The sequence below is a fragment of the Mobula hypostoma genome, chromosome 6 (assembly GCF_963921235.1).
Source record: "Mobula hypostoma chromosome 6, sMobHyp1.1, whole genome shotgun sequence".
In the NCBI taxonomy this organism is placed as follows: Eukaryota; Metazoa; Chordata; class Chondrichthyes; order Myliobatiformes; family Myliobatidae; genus Mobula; species Mobula hypostoma.
In genome coordinates, this window is record NC_086102.1 from 3,939,585 (window position 1) to 3,962,621 (window position 23,037).

At 44.5% G+C, this 23,037-nt stretch overlaps 1 protein-coding gene across 2 annotated transcripts in view; it reads left to right on the forward strand.

Annotated features, from left to right (window-relative positions):
• cadm2b (cell adhesion molecule 2b) overlaps positions 1-23,037 on the forward strand; it is a 302,946-nt gene that overhangs the window by 230,315 nt on the left and 49,594 nt on the right. For both annotated transcript variants that reach the window (XM_063050208.1, XM_063050209.1), the window contains exons 6-7: positions 8,322-8,412; positions 21,256-21,434. In XM_063050208.1, the coding sequence (XP_062906278.1) occupies positions 8,322-8,412; positions 21,256-21,434 (270 nt within the window). The remainder of the gene's footprint in view (positions 1-8,321; positions 8,413-21,255; positions 21,435-23,037) is intronic.

Here is a 23,037-nt window from a genome sequence, read left to right on the forward strand (position 1 = left end):
ACGATAAAGATGTTAGTAAAATATCATTCAAAATGCATGTAGTAAAGTGCAGCACAGGTAAACAGTAAACAACTCACTGTCCTGGTGTTGAGACCTCAGTGGAGGGAGAGTGTTCATTAGTCTCACAGGCTGAGGGAAGAAGCTGTTACCCAGTCCATCAGTCCTCGTCCTGATGCTCCTGTACCTCCTTCCTGACAGTAGTGGGTCAAAGAGATTGTGGGATGGGTGGTAGGGATCCTCAGCAATGCTTTGGGCCCTTCATCTGCAACACTCCCGGTAAGTGTCGCAAATATTGGGGAGGGAGACCCTGATAATTGTCTTGGCAGTTTTGACTATCTTGGGTCTTACAGCTTCTTTTCAACGCAGTGATGCAGACAGACAGTCCATGGTGCTCCTATTGAAAGTTGCTAGGATGGGGGCGGGAGCCTTGCATGCCTCTTTCAGGCATCATGGGTTAGATGGGCTGAGTGACCACCTTGTGTACCAGAAAACTCTCCGAGTTCTTCCCACACTTCATCCCCTCTTGCTCTGTGAATGAGACACATCCACATACTCCAGGCTGCTTGTTAAAGGAGGTAAAAGCAGTTCAGTCCATTACCGAGTTCACAGGGATGGATATAATTGCTATTACCCCATTGATAGATATTTTATCAGTTTCACTGCTGTGCATAAACAATCTTTCACTGGGGCAATAGTAATTATATTCATCAAAACGTCAAGGTAAATTATATGGAGGAGCACCAGCTCAACTCATCTAGATAACCTCCAACCTGATAGCATGAATACCCATCTCTCCAACTTCTGGTAATTTTTCCTCCTCCCCCTTCCCTCTTCTTCAATTCCCCACTCAGGCCTCTTACCTCCTTTCCTCACCTGCCTATCACTTCCCCGGTGCCTCTCCTCTCCTGTCATTTCCACCTATCAGCTCCTGTGTGGCGCTTGGCCAAGAGGTTAAGGCGTCGGTCTAGTGATCTGAAGGTCGTGAGTTTGAGCCTCAGCTGAGGCAGCGTGTTGTGTCCTTGAGCAAGGCACTTAACCACACATTGCTCTGTGACAACACCAGTGCCAAGCCATATCGGTCCTAGTGCCCTCCCCTTGGACAACATCGGTGGCGTGGAGAGGGGAGACTTGCAGCATGGGCAACTGCCAGTCTTCCATATCTTAGAAAATCAACGGACAGCCGAAGAGAGGAGACCAACTCCTAGCTTCTTACTTCACCACCCCTTCCTCACCCACCTGGCCCGTCACCTTCTAGCTTGTCCTTCCCCCCCCCCCCATTTTCTTATTCTGGCATCTTCCCCCTTCTTTTACAGTCCTGGTGAAGGGTTTCGGCCTGAAATACTGACTGTTTATTCATTTCCACAGATGCTGATTGACCTGCTGAGTTCCTCCAGTATTTTGTGTGTGTTGCTCTGTATTTCCAGCATCAGCAGACTGTCTTGTGCCTATCAGAGTTTACAGAGAATGGTGTGAAAAACAAAACAAATCCAGTGAGTGGCAATTCTGTGGGCAAAAACGCCTTGTTAATGACAGAGGTCAGAGGAGAATGGCCAGACAGGAAGGTGACAGTAGCTCAAATAACCACACTTTAAAACAGTTGTGTGCAGAAGAGCATCTCTGAATCCATAATACATTAAACATTGAAGTGGGTGGGCTTTAGCAGCGGAAGACCACAAACATACACTCATTGGCCACTGTATTAGGTATAGAAGGTAGGGGAGATACCTAATAAAGTGGCCACTGAATGCATCGACCAGAAAATTATTTGTAATTAAGTAGATCACCTCTTTACTGGGTTATTGGTATTTATGTCTGATCACCTCATTACTGCCTGAGCCACAGGCTAATGAAGGTAAGAATAGCAGAATTAAGCAGATGAATGTGTGGCTAAGTAACTGGTGCAGGGGGCAGGACTTCAAATTCTTGGATCATTGGGATCTATTTTGGGGAAGGTATATAACCATATAACAATTACAGCACGGAAACAGGCCATCTCGGCCCTTCTAGTCCGTGCCAAATGCTTACACTCACCTAGTCCCACCGACCTGCACTCAGCCCATAACCCTCCATTCCCTTCCTGTCCATATAGCTGTCCAATTTTACTTTAAACGACATGATGGGTTACATCTGAACTCAAAGGGTACTAATATCCTGGCGGGATTGTTTAATATAGCTGTTAGGGAGGGTTTAAACTAAGTTGGCAGGGGGAGGGAAACCAGGGTGTTAGGGTCAAGGAAGAGGAAAATAGAAATAAGTCAAAGATACTGTGCAGCAAAGATGGCAAGAAGGACAGTCAGGTGAATAGACAGGATAATTTGCTGTGCGATAGAAATATAGCAAAATCGGTAACAGATACTGATCTAAATGTACTGTACTTAAATGCATGCAGCATTAGAAATAAAGTGGATGACCCTGTTGTACAGCTACAGGTTAAAAGATATGACATTGTGGCCATCACCGAGTCATGGCTAAATGATGGATGTGATTGGGAGCTGAATGTCCAAAGATACACAGTGTACAGGAAGGATAGGAAGGTAGGTAAAGGGGGTGGCGTGGCCCTGATGGTAAGTAACGATATCAAATCACTAGAAAGAAGGGACATAGGATCAGAAGAGGTAGAATCCTTATGGGTCGAGTTAAGAAATGGCGAGGGTAAAAAGACACTAATAGCAGTTATATACAGGCCTCCAAACAGCAGCCGGGATGTGGACTACAAGTTACAGCTGGAAATAGAAAAAGCGTGTCAGAAGGACAATGTCAAGATAATTATGGGGGATTTTAATATAAAAGTGGATTGGGAAAGTCAGGAAGGTACTGGATCTCAGGAGAGGGAGTTTGTATAATGCCTAAGGGATGGCTTTTTGGAGCAGCTAGTCCAGAAGCCCACCAGGGGACCGGCTGTTTTGGATTGGGTGCTGTTTAATGAACCTGAGGCGATTAGGGAGCTGGAGGTAATGATCATACTTCCCTTGGAAGTATGATCATAATATGATTGAGTTCAGTTTCAAATTTGAAAAGGAGAAGCTGGTATCAGGTGTATCGATATTTCAGTGGAACAAAGGAAATTACAGTGATATGAGAGAGGAACTGGCCCAAGTCGATTGGAAAAGTAAACTCGATGGAGGGACAGTAGAGCAGAATTGGAAGAAATTCCTACAAGAAATAAGGAAAGTGCAGGAAGAATATATTCCAAGAAAAAAGAAAATCATGAATGGAAAAATGGCACAAATGTGGCTAACAAGAGAGGTTAAGGCTAAAACAAAAGCAAAAGAGACGGCGTACAAAGAAGCAAAAGTTAGTGGGAAAACTGAGGACTGGACGACTTTTAAAAACTTGCAGAAGGAAACTAAGCAAGTCATTAGGAAAGAAAAAGTGAATTATGAAAGGAAGTTGGCAATTAACATAAAAAAGGATACTAAGAGTTTTTTTAAATATATGAAGAGTAAAAGAGTGACAAGGGACCGATTGAAAATGATGCTGGAGAAATTATAATGGGTAACAAAGAGATGGCAGAGGAACTAAATAAGTATTTTGCAACAGTCTTCACAGTGGAAGCCATTAGCAACATACCTGATAGCCAGAGGTCTCAGGGAATAGAATTAGGTACAGTCAAGATTACTAGAGAGAAAGTGCTTGGGAAGCTAAATCGACTAAGAATAGATAAGTCTCCCGGATCAGATGAGGTGCACCCACGGGTTCTGAAGGAGGTGGCTTTGGAGATTGTGGAGGCATTGGAAATGATCTTCCAGGAATCAATAGACTCTGGCATGGTTCCAGAGGACTGGAAGGTCGCAAATGTAGTTCCGCTATTTAAGAAAGGAGGGAGGCAGCAAAAAGAAAATTACAGACCTATTAGTCTGACATCGGTAGTTGGAAAGTTATTGGAGTCGATCCTCAAGGACGGGGTTATGAAATACCTCAAGGTGCATGAAAAAACAGGCCCAAGCCAGCACGGTTTCATGAAGGGAAGATCCTGCCTCACCAACCTATTGGAATTTTTTGAGGTAATCTCAAATAAGATTGACAAGGGAGAGGCTGTGGATGTTGTGTATTTGGATTTTCAAAAGACCTTCGATAAGGTGCCGCATATGAGGCTGCTTAATAAGATGAGAGCCCATGGAATTACAGGAAAGATATTGGAATGGGTGGAGCATTGGCTGATAGGCAGAAAGCAAAGGGTGGGAATAAAGGGATCCTATTCTGATTGGTTGCCGGTTACTAGTGGTGTTCCGCAGGGGTCGGTGTTGGGGCCGCTTCTTTTTACGATGTATATCGATGATTTGGATTATGGATTAAATGGTTTTGTGGCTAAGTTTGCAGATGACACCAAGATAGGTGGAGGAGCAGGAAGTGTTGAAGAAACGGAAAGGTTGCAGAGAGACTTAGTCAGTTTAGGAGAGTGGGCAAAGCAATGGCAGATGAGATACAATGTTGGGAAATGTACGGTTGTACATTTTGGAAGAAGAAATAATCAGGCAGATTATTATTTAGATGGGGAGAAAATTCAAAAATCAGAAGTGCAAAGGGACTTGGGGGTCCTCGTGCAGGATACCCTAAAGGTTAACCACCAAGTTGGATTGGCAGTAAGGAAAGCAAATGCTATGTTGGCATTCATTTCAAGAGGAATAGTGTATAAGAGTAAGGAGGTGTTGATGAGGCTCTATGGGGCATTAGTGAGACCTCATTTGGAATACTGAGTGCAGATTTGGGTCCCCTATCTTAGAAAGGATGTACTGATGTTGGAGAGAGTTCAGAGAAGATTTACGAGGATGATTCCTGGAATGCAGGGGCTAACATATGAGGAGCGTTTGTCGGCTCTTGGTCTGTATTCATTAGAGTATAGAAGAATGAGAGGGGATCTCATAGAAACATTTCGAATGTTGAAAGGGTTGGACAGAGTAGATGTGGAAAGGCTGTTTCCCTTGGTGGGTGAGTCCAGGACAAGAGGCCACAGTCTTAGAATTAGAGGGTACCCATTTAAAACAGAGATGAGGAGAAATTCTTTTAGCCAGAAGGTCGTGGATTTATGGAATTCGTTGCCACATATGGCTGTGAAGGCCCGATCATTGACGGTGTTTAAGAAGGAGATTGACAGGTATCTAATTAGTCAGGGTATCAAGGGATATGGGGAAAAAGGCAGAAATTGGAACTAGATGGGTGAATAGTTTAGCTCATGGTGGAGTGGCAGAGCAGACTCGATGGGCCAAATGGCCTACTTCTGTCATAAGGTGGTGGCTGGGAACGGACCCAAGTGCAAGACACAGACACTGAAATACTAAGGACAGGACGAGGATACAGGGTGAGGGCTAGAACATGGATACAAAAACCGGGAACCTGGAACAGGACTGAACAAGAGAGCCAGGAGCCCGGACTTGGACTCCGAGCCAGAGACTGGACAAGGACCCAGAACCTGGGTCTTGCTTCTGGCTCCGACCCCAGAACTAGGCAAGGATGCGACTTGGCTGGCAGGCAGGACAAGGCTTGAGGCTGGAGGCTGGAGACTGGAGGCGAGGCTTGGCTAGAGACTTGAGGCTTGGGGTCTTGAAGCTTGGCTTGGGGCGCAGCTCGAGGCTTGGGGTCTTAAAGCTCCTCCTGGGCAGGATGCGGTGCTCCACTCGATAGAGGCAAGCGACAGGAAGGGACCGACCCAACCGTAGGGTAACGGCAATACGGCCTGGCTTACCCAACGGAGGCAGGGGACAGGAAGGGACGGAACCAACTATAGGGTAACGGCAAGACAGCCTGACTTACGCAGCGGAGGCAAGGGACAGGAAGGGAGCTAGGTACAGGATGGCTCCAAGACAAGACTACAGGTGAGGTGAGGTGAGAGTTACTGGCAAGACAAGGCAGGGCTTCAGGCGAGGAAGCAGAAGGCAGGGGAAGGGATACCAGGAGTAAGGACAAGAACAATCCAGCAGCCACGCCTGGTCTCTGGAGGTATTTATGCAGCCAGCCCCAATGAGAATCAGCTGCCTCAATTAGAGCTCAACAGGAACAGAAACAGAGTAGACAGGAAAACCTGGAGCAAGGGTCGATGGACCGGACCGTGAACCGGAATGCGGAATTCACGGACCGGACCATGACAACTTCTGCTCCTTTGTCTTGTGATCTTGTCTTGTGATTATAGAAAGGATGCAAAAGCTTTAGAGAGGGTGCACAGAAGGGTTTTGGCCCGAAACATTGACTGATTGTTTCCACGGATGCTGCCCAACCTGCTGAGTTCCTCCAGCGTGTTGTGAGTGTTGTTTTGACCCAGCATCTGCAGAGTATTTTGTGCTTAAGATTTACCAGGATGTTGCCTGGATTAGAGAGCATGGTATTACATGGATAAAGCAGCTGCTGATTGGCTGGAGCAATAAAGGGAGCCTTTTCTGACTGGCTACCAGTGACCAGACATACTCCACAGGGGTCTGTGTTGGGACCGATTCTTTCTACGTTATATGTCAATGATTTGGATGATGGAATTGATGGCTTTGATACAAAGTTTGCAGACAGTATGAAGATAGGTGGAGGGGCAGGTAGTTTTGAGGAAGTAGAGGGGCTACAAAAGGATTTAGACAAATTAGGAGAATGGGCAAAGTGGCAGATGGAATACAGTGTCGGGAAGCGTATGACCATGCACTTTGTAGAAGAATTAAAAGGCCTGACTATTTTCTAAATGGAGAGAAAATACAAAAAACTGAGGCACAAAGAAACTGGGGAGTCCTTGTGCAGGATTCCCTGAAGGTTAATTTTCAGGTTGAGTCTGTGGTGATAACATTCATTTCGAGAGGACTAGAATAAAAAGGCAAGGATTTAGTGTTGAAACTTCATAAGGCACTGGTGAGGCCTCACTTGGAGTTTTGGGCCCCTTATCTTAGAAATGATGAGCTGAAACTGAAAAAGGTTCAAAGGAGGTTTATAAAAATAATTCCAGGATTGAATGGCTTGTCATATGAAGAGCATTTGATGGCTCTGGGGTTCAGAAGAATGAGGGGTGACCTGATTGAAACCTATCGAATGGTGAATGGCCTCGATAGAATAGGTGTGGAGAGGCTGTTTCCTCTGATGGGGGAGTCTGAGATCAGAGGACACAGCCTCAGAGTAGTAGGGTGTCCGTTTAGAATGTAGATGAGGAGGAATTTCTTGATCCAGAGAGTGGTGAATCTGTGAAATTCTGTGGAGGCCAAGTCTTTATATATATTTAAGGCAGAGATTGATAGATTCTTGATTGGTCAGAGCATGGAGGGATACGGGAAGAAGGCAGGAGATTGGGGCTAGAAGGAAATTTGGATCAGCCATGATGAAATGGCAGAGCAGACTGAGTGGGCCAAATAGCCTAATCCTGGTCCTATATCTGATGGTCTTTTTGCCTTCTGAGGAAATATTGAGTGAGCTGGGGCTTTTCTCCATGGAGCGAAGGAGGATGAGAGGTGACATGATAGCAATGTACAAGATGATAAGAAGCATAGGTCAAGTGGACAGCCAGAGACTTTTTCCCAGGGTGGAAATGACTAATACGAAGGGGCATCATTTTAAGCTGATCAGTGGAAAGTATAGGGAGATGTCTGAGGTAAGTTTTTTACACAGAGAGTGGGGAGTGTGTGCAACACCCTGCCAGGGGCGGTGATAGAGGCAGTTAAATTAGGGATAATTAAGAGACTCTTAAATAGGCACATGGATGATAGGAAAATGGAGGGTTACGTAGGAGGCAAGGGTTAGATTGTTCTTCGAGCAGGTTAAAGGCTCAGCACAGAAGCACCGGTACTGTGTTGCTCTGTCTATGTTCAGACCACCTGCTTGAGAATGAAGGTGAGGTTTTGTCCCCAGAGTTGAGGTAGAGCCCTCCAGCTATCCCTCAAAAAGTGACTCAAAATGGCTTGCATGCACCGAGAGGGTATGGGTACCTCAGAGCAAGCCACCTTGTGTAGGGATGTTACCCAGGCAGGACAGTACTCTCTCTATCATCCACACGGGCTTCTGTAGTGGAGCTTAGACATTCCAGAATTGTAGAAATGTTGCAGAACAGAATGAGACCATTTGGCCCATCAGCTCTGTGCCAGCTGTCTGCCAGAACATCAGTCCAGTTCCACACATGAGCTTCTTCCCTGTGGCCTTGCAAAAACTTTTCCTGGTCATGACTGAAATCCACAATGGAAGCTGCCCCACTTGTGGTTTTGAAACTCCAAAGCACACGTGCCCCTCACACTCCTAACTCTCCACCCTGCACCAGCGGATCGAGCCTCCTACCTATCCTGAAAACACGAGCTTTTTGCCTCCTGCATCACTGCAAACTCTCAACAGGAGTCACTCCAGCCTCTGTGTCACTGACTGTGTTACAGATGTACCTTCGGTGAAGATCGATTTCTCCAGGAACTTTGCCCGGGAGGGAGACGAGCTGAGGTTGGAGTGTCAAGCAATTGGAAATCCAGAGTAAGTCAACTTCTGTTCAAACTTGTGGCCTCCAATGATCCATGTGGAGTGTTCACTCTGTATCTAACTGTCCCTGCCCTGGGAGTGTGTGATGGGACAGTGTAGAGGGAGCTTCACTCTGTGTCTAACTGTCCCTGTCCTGGGAGTGTGTGACGGGACAGTGTAGAGGGAGCTTCACTCTGTATCTAACTGTCCCTGTCCTGGGAGTGTGTGATGGGACAGTGTAGAGGGAGCTTCACTCTGTGTCTAACTGTCCCTGTCCTGGGAGTGTGTGATGGGACAGTGCGGAGGGAACTTCACTCTGTATCTAACTGTCTCTGCCCTGGGAGTGTGTGATGGGACAGTGCGGAGGGAGCTTCACTCTGTATCTAACTGTCCCTGCCCTGGGAGTGTGTGATGGGACAGTGTAGAGGGAGCTTCACTCTGTGTCTAACTGTCCCTGTCCGGGAATTTATTTTTAAATAGGAATTGGTTTATTATTGTCACATGTACTGAGATACAGTGGAAAACATGTCTTGCATACTGTTCATATAGATCAGAACATTACACATTGCTTTGAGGTGGAATGAGGTAAAACAATAATTGAATACACAATAAAGAGTAATCTGTCCTTTCCTGGGTGTGTTTTGCATAGTGACAGAGTACGCTCCAGTACCACCAGCAACATCTTTCACTTAATAAACAGGAAACTGACTATAGTAAACGTGGTGATGGAACACAACCATGGGAGGCTGGTCAGGAATGTTCAGTCACTTGGTACTCAGGATGAGGTGGTAAATTGGATTAGACTTGGGCTTTGTAGGTGAATCCACAGAGTGGTAGAAGATGATTGCTTCTCTGAAAGATCACAAGTGCCACAGGGATCGGTGCTGGGTCCATTGTTGTACAATCTGGTTGATAATGTGGTAAATTGGATCAGCAAATCGTGGACAGTGAGGAAGGCTATCATGGCTCGCAGAAGGATCTGGACCAGTTGGAAAATTGAGCTGAAAAATGGCAGATGGAATTTAATGCAGACGAGTGTGAGGTGTTGCACTTTGATGGGACCCGCCAAGGTAGGTCTTACAGAGTGAACGGTACGGCAGTGAGGAGTGTGGTGGAACAAGAAGCTCTTGGAATACAGGTCTATAATTCCTCGAAAGTGGTGTCACGGGTAGATAGAGCCGTAAAGAAAGCTTTTGGCCCATTTGTTGTGTATTTAATATTTCAGTAATCTTTAAATAATATTGTAAATGTATTGTTGATATCCTATTCTTTGTTTGTTTAAAGAATTCAAAACGAGTTATAAGTTAAAATACATGAATGGCATACCTCATTATGACATCCTGTCATATACATACCATCTTCAACAGAAGTAAAAGAAAAGTAGACACACATTATCTCCCAACTCCTTGTTATTCCTTCAATTAGTTTTATGTTTTTGCACTTACAAACCATAACATTTGCCTTCATAAATCATTGTACTGTGTACAGGAGTTGGGATGTTATGTTGGTTGTTTAAGATGGCGCTACTGAAACACAGCAACGACTTACTGGAAGCATACAAAACCTACTAGCTACTTTATTACTCGTTCTTTTTCTGGTAAATGATCACACCAATCAATAGCCTGTAAAATCCCTTTCAGAGTTGAACTTTTCAAATACCTGTGCAATCTCGCATTTATGTGCTGTGAATGAAAGCGTGGAAGGTGCAGGACAGTTACACATGGCGAGTATGGGCCAAATTGAGAAGGCGGGCCTGGGTATGAGAGAGAAGAACAAGCCAATGTATGACCATTGCTGGAGCAGACTTGGAGCAGATTTGAAGTGGCAGGTCCAAGGCGAGGTGAGGTGGAGTTGAGTTGGCAGCTTCCATTGTACAAGAGCAAAGAAGAAGCTGATATTTGGTTTAAAAGGCAGGCCAGATTAGAAAATTTGGGTACAGGCCAAATCGAAATGGCAGGGCTAGGTTTGAGGCATACCCGTGTGTACTGTGTCTCCCCATTGTCGATCACAGCATATCTGTGTGTACTGTCTCCCCATTGTCGATCACAGCGTATCTGTGTGTACTGTCTCCCCATTGTCGATCACAGCATACCTGTGTGTACTGTGTCTCCCCATTGTCGATCACAGCATATCTGTGTGTACTGTCTCCCCATTGTCGATCACAGCATACCCGTGTGTACTGTGTCTCCCCATTGTCGATCACAGCATATCTGTGTGTACTGTCTCCCCATTGTCGATCACAGCGTATCTGTGTGTACTGTCTCCCCATTGTCGATCACAGCATACCTGTGTGTACTGTGTCTCCCCATTGTCGATCACAGCATATCTGTGTGTACTGTGTCTCCCATTGTAGATCACGCATATCTGTGTGTACTGTCTCCCCATTGTCGATCACAGCATATCTGTGTGTACTGTCTCCCCATTGTAGATCACAGCATACCTGTGTGTACTGTCTCCCCATTGTAGATCACAGCATACCCGTGTGTACTGTCTCCCCATTGTAGATCACGCATATCTGTGTGTACTGTCTCCCCATTGTAGATCACAGCATACCTGTGTGTACTGTCTCCCCATTGTAGATCACAGCATACCCGTGTGTACTGTCTCCCCATTGTAGATCACAGCGTACCCGTGTGTACTGTCTCCCCATTGTAGATCACAGCATACCCGTGTGTACTGTGTCTCCCCGTTGTAGATCACAGCGTACCCGTGTGTACTGTGTCTCCCCATTGTAGATCACAGCGTACCCGTGTGTACTGTCTCCCCATTGTAGATCACAGCATACCCGTGTGTACTGTCTCCCCATTGTAGATCACAGCGTACCCGTGTGTACTGTGTCTCCCCATTGTAGATCACAGCATACCCGTGTGTACTGTCTCCCCATTGTAGATCACAGCGTACCCGTGTGTACTGTGTCTCCCCATTGTAGATCACAGCATACCCGTGTGTACTGTCTCCCCATTGTAGATCACAGCGTACCCGTGTGTACTGTGTCTCCCCATTGTAGATCACAGCATACCCGTGTTTTTTTTGTAATTTATTTTTTATTGAAGTTCATCATCAAACAAAACTTTCCATAAGATGTATTTGAGATACTGTACATACATATCATATAGTCATATTTGTCACAAATCTCCACATAATATTTATCTGAGTTATACACTTATAGAAAGCAGAGGAAAGAAAGAACAATCAAAAGAAGAAAACTATGTACAAAGTAGGGAGTGATCTTTTTTATATAACATATTAACATAGAAACATAGAAACATAGAAAATAGGTGCAGGAGTAGGCCATTCGGCCCTTCGAGCCTGCACCGCCATTTATTATGATCATGGCTGATCATCCAACTCAGAACCCAGCCTTCCCTCCATACCCCCTGACCCCTGTAGCCACAAGGGCCATATCTAACTTCCTTTTAAACATAGCTAATGAACTGGCCTCAACAGTTTGCTGTGGCAGAGAATTCCACAGATTCACCACTCTCTGTGTGAAGAAGTTTTTCCTAACCTCGGTCCTAAAAGGCTTCCCCTCTATCCTCAAACTGTGACCCCTCGTTCTAGACCTCCCCAACATCGGGAACAATCTTCCTGCATCTAGCCTGTCCAATCCCTTTAGGATCTTATACGTTTCAATCAGATCCCCCCTCAATCTTCTAAATTCCAACGAGTACAAGCCCAGTTCATCCAGTCTTTCTTCATATGAAAGACCTGCCATCCCAGGAATCAATCTGGTGAACCTTCTTTGTACTCCCTCTATGGCAAAGATGTCTTTCCTCAGATTAGGGGACCAAAACTGCACACAATACTCCAGGTGTGGTCTCACCAAGGCCTTGTACAACTGCAGTAGTACCTCCCTGCTCCTGTACTCGAATCCTCTCGCTATAAATGCCAGCATACCGTTCGCCTTTTTCACCGCCTGCTGTACCTGCATGCCCACTTTCAATGACTGGTGTATAATGACACCCAGGTCTCGTTGCACCTCCCCTTTTCCTAATCGGCCACCATTCAGATAATAATCTGTTTTCCTATTTTTGCCACCAAAGTGGATAACTTCACATTTATCCACATTAAATTGCATCTGCCATGAGTTTGCCCACTCACCCAACCTATCCAAGTCACCCTGCATCCTCTTAGCATCTTATTCATTGACTTGTGAGAATAAAATCAGGCCTATGAGGTGTTATGTAGTTAAACTATTTTTCCCAGTATGAATCAAATTGTCAGATGCTGTTATCTTCTCCATTTTGTAAATGTCCATTGTAATTTCCATCCATACATTTAAAGTTGGGCTCTCCTGTGATAACCATTTCCTGGTAAGGGTCTTTTTACCAGCCACCAGCAGTACATTCATTAAATATTTAACTCTTTTCAACCATTCTTGAGGTGTATACCCAAAATATATGGTCTTACTTTCTAAGGGTATTTCACATTTAAAGATGTCTTGTAGGGCATTATGTATCCCACTCCAATAGTCTTTGATAACAGGGCATTCCCAGAAAATATGATAATGGTTTGCATTTTGATTTCCACAATTTCTCCAGCAAACAGGGAGGTTTCTTTCATAATGGGATTTCTGAGAGGATATAATAAAATATCTTATCAAGTTTTTCCACCTGAACTCCCTCCATTTCTGTGAACTGGTACACTTCCATTGATACCTCCATATTATTGTCCAGTCTTCCTCAGATATTATTATCCCTCCTTCCTTCTCCCATTTAATGTATGAAGTCGAATGTGGTTTAAGATTTGACAAACCCTTATACACATTTGAAATTATTCTACTACCGTTGTCTGAATTATATGCTTTTCTAAATAGCTCTATCAGACATGTACTTGCCTTGGTTACATTTTTAACCATCCTATTAACATACTGTCGCATCTGTAGATACCGATAAAAGTCTTGTTTTTCTAATAAGCGTTTCTCTTTGAGCATTTCAAAACTGAACAGTGTTCCTTCTTTCATTATGTTGCAGATAGTTGTTATTCCTTTAGCTGTCCAGTCCTTAAATCTAGCATCCAGTTTGTTGGCATAAAATCCGAGTCATATGCACACCATTTAAGAATTGCAATGTCCCTCTCCAGTTTATATTCTTTTATAATAGTTTTCCATATTTTAAGAGTCCATTTACATGGGTTATCAATAGTATTTATGTAATTTTGTAGGTTGTTATCAACCAAAATTGCCGGTATGGGGATGGAAAGTATCCTATCCTCAATGTTTTTCCACTGAGCTCCATATGATGGGTTGCACCAGCATATCACAGCTCTCAACTATGCTGCAAAATAATAATCTCTAAGAGAAAGTAGGCCCCATCCCCGCTTTTCCTTGGCTAATTGCAAACTTTTGAGACAAATTCTAGGCCTTTTACCTTGCTATATATATCTTGATAGCATCTTGTTCCATTTATTGAATTGGTTTTGGTTAATCTGTATTGGTAGATCTGAAAGAGATATAGTAGTCTGGGCAGTATATTCATTTTAATCGATTTAATCCTTGTACTGAGACCAAGAAAAGGAATTAGGTTCCATCTTGTTATATCTTCCTTATTTTTTTTTATATATAGGCTGATAATTGCATTCTGATAATTTTGCCAAATCTTTTGGCATAATGATGCCCAAATATTTGACAGACTCTGTTTGCTATGCCCAAGGATATCTACTCTCAATTTCTTTTGGTGGTCTATAGTTATATAAAAGTGGTTGGATTTTATCTATGAAAACAACAGGAATTCTGCAGATGCTGGAAATTCAAGCAACACACATAAAAGTTGCTGGTGAACACAGCAGGCCAGGCAGCATCTCTAGGAAGAGGTGCAGTCGACGTTTCAGGCCGAGACCCTTCGTCAGGACTAACTGAAGGAAGAGTGAGTAAGGGATTTGAAAGTTGGAGGGGGAGGGGGAGATCAAAAATGATAGGAGAAGACAGGAGGGGGAGGGATGGAGCCGAGAGCTGGACATGTGATAGGCAAAAGGGATACGAGAGGATCATGGGACAGGAGGTCCGGGAAGAAAGACAAGGGTGGGGGGGGACCCAGAGGATGGGCAAAGGGTATATTCAGAGGGACAGAGGGAGAAAAAGGAGACAGAGTGTAGGTGTTCAGCAAAGCGGTCTCCCAGTCTGCGTCGGGTCTCGCCAATATATAAAAGGCCACATCGGGAGCACCGGACGCAGTATATCACCCCAGTCGACTCACAGGTGAAGTGTTAAGTGTCCCTCTGCCCCCCTCTGCATTCCGCAGGGATCGCTCCCTACGCGACTCCCTTGTCCATTCGTCCCCCCCATCCCTTCCCACTGATCTCCCTCCTGGCACTTATCCGTGTAAGCGGAACAAGTGCTACACATGCCCTTACACTTCCTCCCTTACCATCATTCAGGGCCCCAAACAGTCCTTCCAGGTGAGGCGACACTTCACCTGTGAGTCGGCTGGGGTGATATACTGTGTCCGGTGCTCCCGATGTGGCCCTTTATATATTGGCGAGACCCGACGCAGACTGGGAGACCGCTTTGCTGAACACCTACGCTCTGTCCGCCAGAGAAAGCAGGATCTCCCAGTGACCACACATTTTAATTCCACATCCCATTCCCATTCTGACATGTCTATCCACGGCCTCCTCTACTGTAAAGATGAAGCCACACTCAGGTTGGAGGAACAACACCTTATATTCCGTTTGGGTAGCCTCCAACCTGATGGCATGAACATCGACTTCTCTAACTTCCGCTAATGCCCCACCTCCCCCTCGTACCCCATCTGTTACTTATTTTTATGCACACATTCTTTCTCTCACTCTCCTTTTTCTCCCTCTGTCCCTCTGAATATACCTCTTGCCCATCCTCTGGGTCCCCCCGCCCCCCCCCGTCTTTCTTCCCGGACCTCCTGTCCCATGATCCTCTCGTATCCCTTTTGCCAATCACCTGTCCAGCTCTTGGCTCCATCCCTCCCCCTCCTGTCTTCTCCTATCATTTCGGATCTCCCCCTCCCCCTCCAACTTTCAAATCCCTTACTCACTCTTCTTTCAGTTAGTCCTGACGAAGGGTCTCGGCCTGAAACGTCGACTGTACCTCTTCCTACAGATGCTGCTTGGCCTGCTGCGTTCACCAGCAACTTTGATGTGGATTTTATCTATGTTGATTTTGTATCCTGATAATTGGCCATATTGTTCAAAGGATTGCATCAATTTAGGTAAAGAATATGTTGGTTGCCCTAGATAGATCAAAATGTCATCCGCGTAACAGGACAATTTATGCTTTGTCCCTTTAATAGTAATTCCCCTGATATCTTCATTTCGTCTGATGTGTTGAGCTAATGGTTCCAGATATAATGCAAAGAGTATTGGTAACCATGCACAACCCTGTTCCGTGCCCCTTTCTAGGGTAAAACTATTAGATAAATATCCATTGATTTTAATTCTAGCAGTATGGTTGTCATATAGTGCCTGCATAGTTTTAATAATTGTGTCATGTAGAATAAATCTATGTAAAACTCTGTAAAGAAAATTCCAATTAACCGAATCAAATGCCTTTTCAGCGTCCACGCTTATCACTATTGCTTCAATTTCATTTTTTTAATATGATCCATAATGTGAAGTGTCCTTCGTATATTGTCTTGTGTTTGGCGTTGTTGTATAAAACCTGTCTGATCATTGTGTATCAGTGTGGGTAGAAACTCTTCTAATCAGATATGATGGAGGTAAATAATCTATAATCTACATTAAGAACAGATATTGGTCTAAATGACCCACATTCCATTTTATCCTTGCCTTCTTTCGGTATAGCTGAGATTATCACCTCCTTCCAGCTGGGTGGCATTTGTGTCTTTCTCAGGGCCCAGTTCAGTGTGGGGAGTAAAATAGAAATTAACTCATTTCTAAACTCTTTATACCACTCTGTTGTATATCCATTTGATCCTGGTGACTTGCTTAATTTAAGCCTACTAATTGTAGTTTTTAGTTCAGCTTCAGTTATGTCAGCAGTCATCGTTTTATTTTGTTCTTTGCTTAAAGTGGGTAACTCTAAAGAATTCAGGAAGGTGTCAGTCCGGGCTATGCTTCCCCCTGGAACTTTGGAATATAGAGTTTTGTAAAACATTTCAAAAGCTTCTTGAATTTCACTTAGCTTATTTTTTATCACTTTTGTTCTTGGATCCCTAACTCTATGAATTGTATTTTCTGCTATCTTTTTTTTTCAGTTTCCATGCCAGTATTTTCATAGATTTAGATTATGAAGACATGTAGTCCTCTTTTACTGTCATTTAGTAATGCATGCATTAAGAAATGATACAATATTCCTCCGGTGTGATATCACAAAACACAGGACAGACCAAGACTGAAAAAACTGACAAAACCACATAATTATAACATATAGTTACAACAGTGCAACAATACCATAACTTGATGAAGAAGTCCGTGAGCACAGTAAAGTTCAAAGTCTCTCAAATGTCCCACATCTCACGCAGACGGGAGAGGGAAGAAAAACTCTGCCTGCCATTCCGACCACAATCCGACTCTGAGTCATCCGAAACTTCAAGCTCTGATCAGCTCTCCGACACCGAGTACTGAGCGCCATCTCTGTCCGAATGATTCGACCACAACCTCGGTCGCCAAATGCAGGCAAGGCCGGGGATTTTGAGGCCTTCCCTCTGGAAGATTCCCGACCATGCAGTAACGACAGCAGCGAACGGGCGTTTCAGAAATTTCTCCAGATGTTCCTCTGTGCTTTCACGTCCATCTCCATCAAATCAGAATTGTACACGGCCCCTATTTAACAGATACGATATCATTTTTCACCGGAGGGCTGTGCACGCGCAGGCGCACCGCCATCTTCTCCCCCCACCTCCTCCCACTTTCATGGTGTCTCTGTTTCAGAAACATTAATTTTTTTCTAATTTCTTGTGTAGCCAAACTATTAATTTCATTCCTAATTTTTTAAATTTCCTCTAGTGTATCCTGTGACAAACTCAGTGTTTTTTTTCTCATTCCTTCAGCTTATTTTGTAATTCCTCTAATGTTTTATTCCTTTTTTTTTCTTTTATGAAGATATCGCTATAATTTCCGCCTTAAGACAGCCTTCAGAGTATTTCATAGAATGGGAGGTGAAACCTCTCCATTATCATTGAATTCTAAGTAAAGACCAATTTCTTTTTTAATTTGTTCCTTAAAATAGGGATCATTGAGTAGACTTGAATTTAGTTTCCAAATAGTATTCTTTGGTTGTAGGTCAAAATCAACAGATAAATATATAGGTGCATGGTCACTTACATCTATTGTCCCAATTCCACAGGTGATTATTTCGTCTCTATCTTTTCCAAATGTTTTGAAATAGTCTATTCTTGTATATACGGAATGGGGGGCAGAACAATGAGTGTAATCCCTTCTATTGGGGAAACGATCCCGCCTTACATCAATAAAAAAACAACCTCAAAAAGTGTGTTAACTTTCTTATGTAAGGACTTTGTTTCATAAGTTTTTCTATTGGAAGAGTCTAACTTTGGTTGTAATTGTAAATTTAAGTCTCCCCCACATATCAAGAGACCTTCTGTTTGCGTTACCATAATATTAGTAAATTTCTGCAAGAAACTAATATCACTTCCTGGGGGTGCATATATTTTCAATAAAGTAACTGGATTTCTGTCTATATTCCCCCTTACCAGAATATATCTGCCCTCCTTATCTCCCATTTCAAATACTTTTTCAAAATTTAGCTTGCTTGAGATGAGAATAGCAACTCCTCTTCTAACTCCTGATTTATATGAGGAGAAAAACAAATTAGTGAAGCCCATTCTCTTTAATTTTCCATGTTCATTATCACGTAAGTCAGTTTCCTGTAAATATACTACATGAGCTTGTTCTTTTTTACATTTCTGATAGAATTTTTCTGTGTTTGATTGGATTTAACAGCCCATTGACATTAAAAGAAATGAATTTTACTTTGTCCTTAGCCATGTGTATTTATCTGTTAGCATATCATTGAAATTTGCAGAAGATAACTTAATCGATCTACTGCCTGAACAAATAAGAACCAAGAAAAGCGAATAATTAAAAAAAAGGTAACGAACGTGTGATTCCAAGGCTGGGGTCTCTGGATGACCCTGGGTTCCACATTATAATATGTATTTCTTGAGATAGGTATATCACCATCTATTTTTGCTTCAGTTTAGTTTATCAGCACTTTTAAAGTTAGCCAAACCTTATGGCTCTTCTGGAGGAGGCGAGGGCCGTCTTCGGAGAACTCACAGTCTCTTTCTAATATCCTTCTCTCGTCCTCCTCCTGTCCCCTGCTTTCTTGGTTCTCTTACTATTTCCCAAGCAGATCGGGATGACTGCTCAGCCAGGCTTTCCCTCGGTCTGACCACGCTAACGGGCAATCCTCTGTTCTTCATGTCTGTAGTCGCCTCTTCCACCATCTGATATAGTTGTATCTCTCCTTCGTAAAACACCCTCAGTTTAGCAGGGTACGGGGTTTGGAATTTAATCTTTTCTTGCTTTAATATTTGTTTCACTTCGGAATATTCGTTCTATTTCTGTAGGACCGCCGGGGGGTAATTATGATCGAAGTATATTAACTTCCCATTCCAAAACACCCTGTTCTTACCCCAGGCCCTTAGTAGAATCTCTGCCTTGGTATTGTATCGAAGGAATCTAAGTACTGTTGAGCGCGGCTTACTTTCTCTGTCTCCGGGAGGCCTTGGGACGAGTGAACGATGGATCCTCTCAATTTCAATCTCCACAGTCGGGGGAATCTCCAGCACCTCCTGCAGCAGCTTTTCCACAAAGTCCATCATCGACAACTCCCCTGCTCCTTCGGGGACATTATAAATCCTGAAATTTTTCCATCACGATCTTCCCTCCTGGTCAAGCAATTTACTTTCCTATTGAGTTAATATTTTTATTGTTTTACTTAGTATCTGTTCCACGTTTTGCATGTGATCTTCCACCTTCTCAATTCGGGTCTCTGCCACCGCTATTGTCTGATTGACGTTGGCGAGCTCTGACTTTATATCATCGAGTTGCTGTTTTATATCTTTTTGGACTTCCCTTATCTCTTCCAAAATCCTTATCATAGTTGCCACTTCGCCTGAATGAGGCCCAGCATCAGCCTCGCCACCACACACACGTGTAGGAGAGCCGCTCGTTGTACCTCTCTCTTCCAAAGGCTCCGCAGTGATGCTTTTTTTTAATCTCCATTCTAGCCCCCCTTATCAATTCAGATATGTTCGAAAGATCTTATATTAGATGGATTAACGAGGCAAAATATGTGTTTTTCCGGAGGAGCTGTTGACTTAAGCTGCCATTCTGAACGATGAAGTCACCAGAACCCCCGGCGTACCTGTGTTTACTGTGTCTCCCCATTGTAGACTACGGCCCTGGGCTTTAGTAACATCCTGCAAATTGCTAAAGGAAATAAGTTTAGATTAGGGGCTGTGCGTGAGTTAAATTGATTCACGCTGCAGCAGGTTCGGTCTGGTGTAAATTGTTTTCTCGGCTGGATATTACCCTCTGCCATCTGTCGTATCTGAAGCTTTTCACAGCCTGTGAAGACACAACAACTGCTGCAGTAACTAAAAGGATCAAACTGAGTGTAGAGCAACACAGACAAAGTGCCGGAGGAACTCAGCAGGCCAGGCAACATCAGTGGGGGATTTAACAGTCAAAACTTCAGGCCAAGAGCTTTCCTCAGGACTGGAAAAGAACTGGCAGGATCCAGAATAAGCTGAGTGGGGGTGAGAGGAGTGCAAGCTGACAGGCGATAGGTGAGACCAGGTGAGGGGAGGGTGTGCGGAGTGGGATGGCGAATGAGGGAAAGGTCTGAAGAAGAGGATAGGGGATAGGTGAAAGAGGTAAAAGGCTGAAGAAGGAATCTAATTGGAGGGGAGAGTGGACCTTGGGAGAAAGGGATAGTGGAAGGGAGCCAGAGGGAGGTGATGAGCAAGTGAGGAGAAGGATGAGACTCCTGAGGCTCCTGTACCTCCTTCCCACTGACAGTCGTGTGAAGAGAGCATGAGCTGGATGGTTGGAGTCCTTGATGATGGATGCTGCTTTCCTGCACTGTGTCGATGTGCTCAATGGCTTTATCCGTGATGGACTGGGCCGTGTCCATGATCGTTTGCAGGATTTGCCTCACGCACCGGTGTTTCCATTGCGGGTTGTGACGCAGCCAGTCAGTATACTCTCCACCAGGCATCTATCGTTCTCTGGCACCCCATCCACCTGTCTATTCTGTGTCTGTGAGGAGTCAGTATATCTGGAGTGTGAGAGGTTGCAGCCCCTGCTTGAGGATCTGAAGAGGCTGCTGCCCAGGTTCTGGTTACACTCCAGCCTCACACTCCTGATATGGACACCCAGTACGGAAGGGGTTTGGATGCTCAGAGGGTTTACGAGTGGGCCTGGCCAAGGTGACCATTCACGGGTTCAGGTGGGGGGCAGTCAAAGGATCTGCTGGAGCCAACAGCCTACCCCACTTCTGGGGATACATCATGCCCAGGTGTCTGTGGAGAGGGAGCATGCGGTCACGGGGGGGATTTCCGGGTGCGGTGGGCACCCCGGAGAATAGACTGTTTTATCATAGTTTAGTATATGATATGATAGTAATAATCATACTTTAATTTGATTTGTTCACTGTCCTGTAAATATTTGATATTTATTACTTTGTGTATTAATGTGGAAATAGACTTTTATAGTTTTGTAAAAAAAAAGGGATGATGCTGAGGGATATTCATATTGTGGGAGGGGTGGTACTGAGGGAGGGTCGCACTGGGGGAGGGTCACACTGTGGGAGGAGATGTTACGACGCTGGGGTTTTGTGTGGGCCCCAGCAGAACCCCACCCCTGACTACTCTGCAATCTGCTCTACTCTCTCCGTAGGCCAGAAGCTGTGAAATGGAAGAAAGATGGTGCTGACCTTCCTGACCCGGAGAGAATGATTGTGGAGGGCAATGTCCTGATCATCAGTGCCCTGAACAAAACTGACAATGGCACCTACTATTGCGAAGCAGCCAACACCATGGGCCACAACAGTGCCGAGTATATTCTCTTCGTATATGGTGAGTATCAGTCATAGACCTAGACCTAGGCCAGGTGGCTTCTTAATCCTCACCCCAACCCCTCTCTCATCCCGTGCCTGCCACTTATGACTATACCCTCCCCTGGGTCAGCTCACCCCAACATCGCAGAACAAATAGGAGCAGAATTAGACTGCTAAGCCCACCAAGTCTGCTCCGCCATTCCATCATGGCTGATTTATTTTCCCTCTCAACCCCATTCTCCTGCCTTCTCCCCGTAGCCTCTGACGCCCTGACTAAACAAGAACCCATCAACCTCCGATTTAAATATACCTAATGACTTGGCCTCCACAGCCATCGGTGACAATTAGTTCCACAGATTCACCATCATCAGGCTAAAGAAATTGCTCCTCATCTGGTTCTAAAGGGACATCCCTCTATTCTGAGGCTGTGCCCTCTGGTTCTAGACTCCCCCACGACAGGGAATACCCTCTCCATATCCACTCTGTCGAGGCGTTTGATGGGTTTCAATGAAATTCTGAGATCCCTCCCCCCATTCTTCTAAACCCAAGTGAGAACGGACCCCAAACATCAGACAAGTTAACCTTTCATTCTCAGAATCGTTCTCATGGACCTCATTTGAACCCTTTCCTGTTTCAGTAGATAAGGGGTTGGAAACTGCTGACAGCACTCCAAATACAGGCTGACCAAAGCCTTATAAAGCCTCCACATTCTAGTCTTCTCAAAATTAATTTGCCTTCCTCACTATTGACTCAACCTACAGGTTAACCTTTAGGGAATCCTGCACAACAACTCCCAAGTCCCATTGCACCTCAGATTTCTGAATTCTCTCCACATTTAGAAAATAGTCGATAGCTTTATTCCTTCTGCCAGTGCATGACTATACACTTCCCTGCACTATATTCCATCTGCCACCTCTTTGCTCATTCTCCCAATCTGTCCAAGTCCTTCTGCAGACTCCCTGCTTCCTCAACACTACCTGTCCGTCCACCTACCTTTGTATCATCCACAAACTTGGCCACAAAGCCATCAATTCTGCCATCCAAATCACTGAATTACTTCACTACACACCTCCAAGTACCCACGAAACTTCAGCCTTATTAATAGACTCCAAAAGCTTCCCAACCATAGAGGTCAGGCTAATTGGCCTATAATTTCCTGTTCTCCTGCCTCTCTTCTTTCTTAAAATGTGGAGTGACAGTTGCAATTTTCCAGTACTCCAGAATCATTCCAGAACCTAGTGATTCTTGAAATATCATTACTAGTGCCTCCACAATCATTTCAGCTACCTCTTTCAGAACAAAGAGGTGTAGTCCACCTGGTCCAGGTGATTTATTTACTTTCAGAGCTTTCAGCTTCTCCTTAAGGCTGATTTATACTTGTGCATCAAATGTTCGCTGTAGGTACTGCGTACCCCATGCCGTAGGGTGACATGCACCTCCCCAAAAATATAACTCACGTGTCGCGGCGACGCGGACCGCAACAACTGTGATTGGTCCGCTTGGTAGCATCGCATTTCCTCGTACGCACTTTTCTCCTTGCTTTTCTCCTCCATATCTGTACACTGATGCGAAATAAATGGTTGGAAATGATGAACCAAATCGTCAAATCTACCAGCCGACAT